The sequence below is a fragment of the Wolffia australiana genome, chromosome 8 (genome assembly GCF_029677425.1).
Source record: "Wolffia australiana isolate 7733 chromosome 8, ASM2967742v1".
NCBI lineage: Eukaryota > Viridiplantae > Streptophyta > Magnoliopsida > Alismatales > Araceae > Wolffia > Wolffia australiana.
In genome coordinates this window covers 8,465,001-8,472,749 of record NC_135842.1, presented here as the reverse complement: position 1 = coordinate 8,472,749, position 7,749 = coordinate 8,465,001, and the positions used below count along the sequence as shown (strand labels likewise).

General features: G+C 38.4%; 1 protein-coding gene across 1 annotated transcript; it reads right to left on the bottom strand.

Annotated features, from left to right (window-relative positions):
- Positions 1 to 785: 785 nt before the first annotated feature.
- Positions 786 to 1,472, bottom strand: LOC144707110 (putative transcriptional regulator tpeD). Its single transcript, XM_078580231.1, has one exon. The coding sequence runs from the start codon at positions 1,470 to 1,472 to the stop codon at positions 786 to 788; it is 687 nt and encodes a 228-aa protein (XP_078436357.1).
- Positions 1,473 to 7,749: the final 6,277 nt, after the last annotated feature.

Genomic DNA, 7,749 nt, shown 5'->3' with positions numbered 1-7,749 from the left:
CCGTACCAAATGCTGGGGGGGCCGTTGCATATACGTCGAGCTCTGCGATCGGGTCAACTCTTTGTGGTAGCTCAGACATATCGAGTATTTCTTCAAGTTCCATTTGTATGTAATCACTCGTCGTTGTTAGAGCACTTGGTTCGGTGCGTCGGCTGTCGGGGTTCCTAGATACGGAATGTGTCTCCATGATACTGCGGACGGTGGATAGAACCTCATTCTTAGCTTGTGGATCAACCAAGCGAAGCTTCATAGATGGATCAAGTAGGGAGGCGATAGTGAAAGCTTCATTACGTGATAGTACAGATACATACTTATCTAGCTTAGCCCGCATAGCAGAGCACACACTAGATAAGGCGTTCCTTTGCCTAGCGGAGATAGCATGACCAACTGTAAGCATGGAGGAGTTTGATACGCCCACCCTGATTCGCTCAAGATGTCTCATCAATCCCTTAATAATGACTATAGCCTCATTTGACGTTGGTGCCTTGCTTTGGATAGCAATAGAAGTACCAAGCTGGAGTGGTTTGAGTAAATCGACAAATTTTTGCACTAGATCCCATTCTGCATCAAGTAAGGCTTGTTTTCGAAGAGTGGTGGACATCATCATATCGATCACAGTTTTCTTCCATGCACCCCCATAGCATTTTATAAGTGGAACACCACCTTGTAGGACAATCTATCGGGATCCTCCTCGCGTTAGACAAATTCAGTTGGATGTAATACGTAAAGTACTTCGCCTCTTGCCTCGTCGATCCTCGTATAGCAATCACCACCTCCCTTAGGCGTCAAACAACATCCCCCAAGGAAATAGCAGGAGGCTCATGTTCCTCTATATCCATCACATCTTCAAGGCTTGTGAGATCTACTTCGTTAATGAAACTTGACTGGGGGCCATCATCGATGACATTGAGTGCCTTCAATCCAGCCTGCATAACTAAATTGATCACGTGTGCAATACATAGGACATGCCTCTTTGCGGTGAAACGGGCATTCACTGGCCGCAACTCTCGTTCCAATATCGCCATCATTGTTGTGTTATTCGAAGCATTGTCTGTCGTAATAGCGCAAAGCTTCTCACTCAGCTTAAATTCTGCCAAAACCTCCAAGACAATCTCGCTCAAGCACTCCCCAGTGTGGGATCCCTCCAACTGGCGTATAGCGAGGACACATTCACACAATTTCCAATCTGTGTCGATCCAGTGAACGGTGAGTCCAATAAATGATATTCGATTCGCAGAAGTCCAACAATCCAAAGTGATGGACACTCTATCAACACTCTGCAGTCGGTCACGAATGCAGCTCTTCAACTCTACATAAAGCTTGAAAGCTTTTTCTTTCACAGCTTTGGTCGATGGAATGGAAATCTCCTCTTGTGCGATGAATCGAAGCAGTCGGATGAAATATTTCTTACATACTATGTTCCACGGTGGGGCGGACTGACAGATGAAGCGTACAAGCTCTTCTTTTGTCATCTCAAGCGAGCGACCACTGAAGTACAATTTTTCAGTACCTTGACGATCGAAGATGTTGGCCACCGATGGTTGATTAGATGAGCTACATTCTTGAGCCTTTAGCTCGTTATATTCTTTACGGTGCACATTTTGCAAATGACGCCATAGGACCATACTGCAGCTATATTTGTTTTGCTCTACAGTCACTGCACGGCCCCGATTTCGGGTCGCACAAAGATTGCATGTGAACACCTTTGGCGCGACCTCTGTGAAGTGCACGCGCGCAGCGCATTCATTCTTTCTCTTTCTCTTCTTCCCGCCCTGGCCAACACTCCCTTCGGACAAAGAAGAGTTTTCGTGTGAACCAGAAGCATACGCTAGGGGTTCCCTAGTCATCCTAGATTACAAATGGAAATGTATATTATTGAAAAAATTAATCCAATACCAAACTAAATTCGGACTTTTTTATGTGCACTAATAAATCACATGTATTCAAGCAGATTCATAAATAGGAGAGTGAGAAAATTATGACTACTACAAAGCAAAAATGTAGATTCGTACAGCATACGGGTACATAATAGAGAAAAAAACATGAAATATATGCCAATTAACTGAAAATTGAAAATTCTACAGATTGTGTCCCATTCATCATACAAGTACGCACCTTTTTAGATGCCTCGAAGAGAAACTCAGGAATTATTCAATAGGCCGATAAATTCTCTGAACGTTATGGAGAGTACGAAGAGCCGCGCTTATAGCTTTGTACCTAAAGGCAGAGAAATGCGCAGAATACCGGTGATGACTTCCTGCTGTAATAAGATTGAATTAAGATTACTGGGGACGTAGAGACAGAAAAATAGAGCTCCAGAGATTGACAGTATTAGGTAGGCCATCAGAAAAAGGGTATCAGAGAATTAGAGGGAGAGAGTGAATTAGAGATAGAGAAGGAGACACGCAGAGAGAATGAGAGAATCAGAAAAATAAGTAGAAATAGGGAGGCGATTAGAAAGCCACAGAATGATGGAAAGTAAAAGAAATAAGTAGAAAGCTGAGCCAGGCAAATAGGAGGTTGTTGTGGGATCGCTCTAGGAATAATGAATACTGACTTACACATTGCCGAAAGCCCATAAATTTTGGACAAAAAGATAAGGTACCATAGATAACAAATGATGATATAAGATGAAGAACAGCAGAACAAGAAGAAGAGGAAGAACCACAACAATAGAAGAGGATGAAAGATAGAAGAAGAAGAACAACAATAGAAGAAAAAGAAGAAGAATGAAAATAATAATAGAAGAAGGCAGAAAATTGATAAGACGAAGAGTAGACCAAGAAGAACAATAGATGGAAAGAAGAAGAAGAAGATGCGGACGAACGACAACAACACCAATAGAAGAAATTGAAAATTAGAAGAAAACAAACAACAATAAAGAACAGAAAGAATACAAAGAAAAATAAGAAGATGACAAATAATACGAAAAAGAGAAAGAGAGACAGAGAGAGTGAGAGAGAGAGAGAGGAATAAAGCCACTGAAAATTAAAACCCTTACTTGGAGGCGAGTTGTTATATGGATACGCAATGAAAAAAATGAAATTAAACAGGATGATCATTTCACCTGTCAGAACCAAAAATTAGCTTCGCACTCAATTTGTTGAACTCCGCGAGACCAGTGATGGGGAGATATTCCTTTACCCATGTCCTAAAGAAACAAGGTTCCGATGGTTCAATATCATACCGATAAACCGGAGCTAATCAAGAATAAGAGTGTATATTTCCTGAAATAAATATAATTATTCGACTATCTAGTTAAAATAACTTCTGAAAGTCTACAGGTGCTTGATCGAAGGAGAACTTAATGGTCGTTAATCAAAAGCTGCTCAGCTCTTCTCACAACATTCAAAACAAGAGGTTTACCCTCCTACAATAATTCAAATACTTTGGTTCATGCATTCCTAACACACATAGAATTCCTTCAAAAAAATTCCGGAATACAGCATCACATAATCAAGAACATCTCACCTCCGTACGGTAAGCACCAACTCCAAGGTTAACCTTCACAGGACTAGGATCCTTGTTAAACGCGACGGTCACCTAAAAATCCCAAAATAAAGAAGAAAATTACAAGCCTTTCCAAATGAAGATAATATACGGGGCTGAAGAAAAGATAAAACTTTTTGAGCGATACGTAAAGATATTAGAAAATTCAAAGCGAATGAAAGCATTGAGTATGTTCATACTTTTAGAATAGAACGTACGAACAATTAAGCGTTGACTGATTAAGAGAGCAATCAAGACGTTCAATGAGTAAAAACATGCATAAAATTTTTTTGAACAACAGGCAAAGATATCAGCAGATTCAAAGCGAACGAATGCAAGCAATCTAGACTTTCAACAAGTAACAACACACATAAAGCAAAATAACGCCTGTTTCAAAATAACAAGTAAAACAACAAGTAAATCAACACTTGTTTCAAAATAACATAGCACTTACTTGGACACAAAATACCAAATATAAAGTAACGACTATCCGGAGGGACAAACAAAGAAGAACAAACATTTAACATTAAAAAACGTACCTAATGCGGACTCCGATTTCTGCCTCCACTTTGACCCCTTTCCGAATAGAACGCCAAATCGGCCGGGAGGAAGTCCGATGATGGAGTGAGAGCAGAGAATAAAGAGGAGAGAAGAGATGGGAGACAGAAAGAGAGAGCTCTGTCCTGGCCGTCGTCGAGACTCGAGAGAGATGGACAGAGCGATAGAACGAGAATGAGAAGCTGAGGATGAGAAAGAGAATGGGAGTCTTCGACTCTGAGAAGTGAGAACAAGAGCGAGGGCGGGAGAATGACAACTGAGAAGTGAGAAGTGAGAATGAGAAAAACGGAGGGAGAGCACATTTTTTTTTCTAAAAAACCTTCAAAAATATTCGCACAATTCGCTCAAAGAGAACCGCACAGCCGTCTGTGCGATGTTCTGTTCGTTTTTAAAATTGTTCTGTTCGGAAATCGGAACAGAACGTGCGATTCGCACCAATTCGCACCAACGGAATAGAACGACCATGTCTACTTACAAGAAGTGTTTGGGTTTCCATGGTGGGAGTCATCTGGAGCATACTGAGATCTGCAGTGAATGAAGTTACAAGAACTTAATGAAGTGCGATCTGAAGAACTTTCAGCACGATGCACCTTCCTGCAAACTGAATGGATACTATTTTCAGCACAAAATACGATGCCCAACACCCTGGGCAAAGCCGGGGGGGGGGGGTGTTGTATTATGGCATTGGTAATTGCAATGCAATAGCAGTTTACATTAATGATTGGCTGACGTTAATCATTAAATAGGTTTGATGATTTCCTGTCACCAATCATTAATGTAAACTGAGGCTAAGTTTTCAAGAATATGTTTTTTAACACTTTTGACTCGTCAAAAGTTGCGGCTTGTCCAGTGTGTCACAACACATGGCACCAGCTGTCTACGTGGCACGCATGTGTCATCCTCTGATTGGTTTTTAAAGGGAGTGTGCAGACATGGCACAAGCTGACGTGCCTCCATGTTAGACACAACAATCTGATTAATAAACATTATATTAAATAGTTAATATTTATTCCTTTTATCTCTTTTCCAGAATGTGACACCTTGCACAACGAGATCTGTTCATTGCAAATGAAGAGGATGAATCTGAGCCAATCATCACATTAAGAGCCACAAAGATACAAAATCCTAATGGAATGACTTGACGGCACTGACGAGGATGAGGAGAGAGAAATCATTTGATCAAATCAACAGCTAGGAATCATCCAACCTCCAGGCTTGAGCTGAAATTTTAAGGGTAGCTTTTTATTTATGTCCTCTATCCATCCATATGATTGGATCTAAAAATTGACTCTTGACCTTTGTAAAAAAACATCTTTAAGCTCACCTCCTCCTAGAGAAGAAGATTGAAAGAAAGTGAAGTTTTGAAGGTCCATCAAGGGTGTTATTACTGTCTTTAGTGCTTGGAGAGAATCAACAAAGAAGAGGAGAGTCTGATCTGCATCAGGAAGATGCCTTGATCCCAGCAGAACATAGGGATCTAAGGTTATCATCTTGCCGTGAGTATTCTTCAACACATTTAGGTAGATCATCTATCACTCCCATCCATCATCATTCATATCTATTGTTACCTTCGCCCACCTTACGTGCCACCTACGTCGTCATGATCTCATATCGTGTCCCCTCTCTACCTATTTAAGAAAACTTAAATCACTTATTTCATGTTTCATCCCATCGCTTCAAATCTGTCTCGCCTTCACATCCTCCTAAATTCTATTAAACCCTAAATTATAAAATCCCAAATCAATATTTCTTATCATTAATTCTCACATCGTCTCAACATGACATATTTCTGTCTTCCTTCATAATACGCTTTAGTTTCCACTCACTTGATCACAATTTATTACTAGTATGATACTCGTCTTGTATGATTAAATTACTGCTATCCTTATCTTGTCTGCTAACTTCATCCTATAACTATCTATTACACTATACATAATCCTTCTCATCTTCTCGAATTCACCTTATAGAGGGAGCTCTTTCTGTAAGATCTGTTTCATGGGGAGATAACCTTTTCTCATCACTTACTAATCAAATTATTTTATGAGTAGAGGTTTATAAATATCATTGATTAAACTCAATTTCACGGTGATGTAATTTTACCCCAATTTTAAGTTTATCACTAACCTTTACATATGTGATCTAAATATTTCTATTGAAAGATATAGGATTTGGAAATAAAAACTATCAAGATAGAATAATATTTTCTAATTCCACTCAAATCTTGAGAATTAATGATCTTGTACCCACTAGCAAAGACACCACATTTTTGGGAATCCTAGCCTCAATCTACAAGATCCTAACTAGACTGTGCAGTGGAATATTAAATCAAAGATGGATTTGAAACTAAAAACATAGAGAAACTAATAACATGACATTTTCATAGATCAGATACATGATTTCTTGGTTCCTTGGACAAGTCTCTTTGAGCTGCTCAAATATACGACATTTAGATGTATCTAGATGATCTTCGGAGCATTCATCTCCTCTTTTTTCCTTAAAACTCTGCTTCTATAAATCGAATTTCCTCTCTATCTAGTATCACGAGAAGCAGAACTCGGGAAAAGTAAGAGAATAAAAGGGAGTACTCAAACTCACATGGGTATTAAAGGAGAGTCCCCTCCTCATTTATAATTTTTGGACAATTTTTCACAAAAATGACAAGAAAATTTTCAAAAATTCCAATCTATGGGAACATAACTCCACAAACAAAGAATATGTCCACTCAAAACCCATAAACCTTGTTCATGTGACACTATATGCCCATGTATCAATTTAGCTAATAACTTGAGTGACCCAATAAATCTTATTGGGCTGACCTTATTAATGAACTATATCACATATAGATTAATTAATAGAAGATTGATTTCACCCAATCAATTGGTCAAGTTATACGCTCAAAGGGTACCAAGGTACACCTTTTGCTCTAAATATATAGAGTATGTCAACCTTCATACATAACTTTTTCTATCATCGATTATTGTGTATGGATAATCCTTCATCCATGTGAGACTCCTGAATGACTCATAGTATGATTAACCATCAAAATCATTTGAATGCACTTTTATGTATCTGAGCTAGGATGGTCTGAAATATCTTAGATAGATATCCATAAGTCGTATCAAAATACAGCCATCCATTAACAAGGTGTTTTCAATATCTCAGGGCTAAGGACCATTTAAAAATCATATCATGAATCATTGTGGTCAGTATTTGTTATAATATCACTAAGGGATTCACACAGATCAATTCATAGAACACTTAATGTATCTACACTAATCTCTATGGGTCGACCATACTCATATCAATTTGCCTAGATAGTGTTATTATTTCTAAATATTTTTATGTCCTTCTCGAGTATCCTTTGACTACAAATATTTACACAAATATTTAAAGACTAATCATAGTTGTATTATGATCTCATCATGATTTACTTAGTCAATGTATGTATTCATGAACTTCAATGATAAGCATAATGCATATTATAATGAATAAATTGTATCAACAAAATATCGAGAAAGATATGAAATGTGTGGTTGGCTTGCAGGCCACATATACTTCCAAAATTTTCCTACTTAGACAAAAGCCAATCACTCTTAGGGAATAGTCAAATTGCTTTCTAGTGATGCTCAAATATGTTTAACTTGTGGCTTTGTCTATGGATATTCTATATATTGGGTCATTGAAACTTCTATATCATGCTGT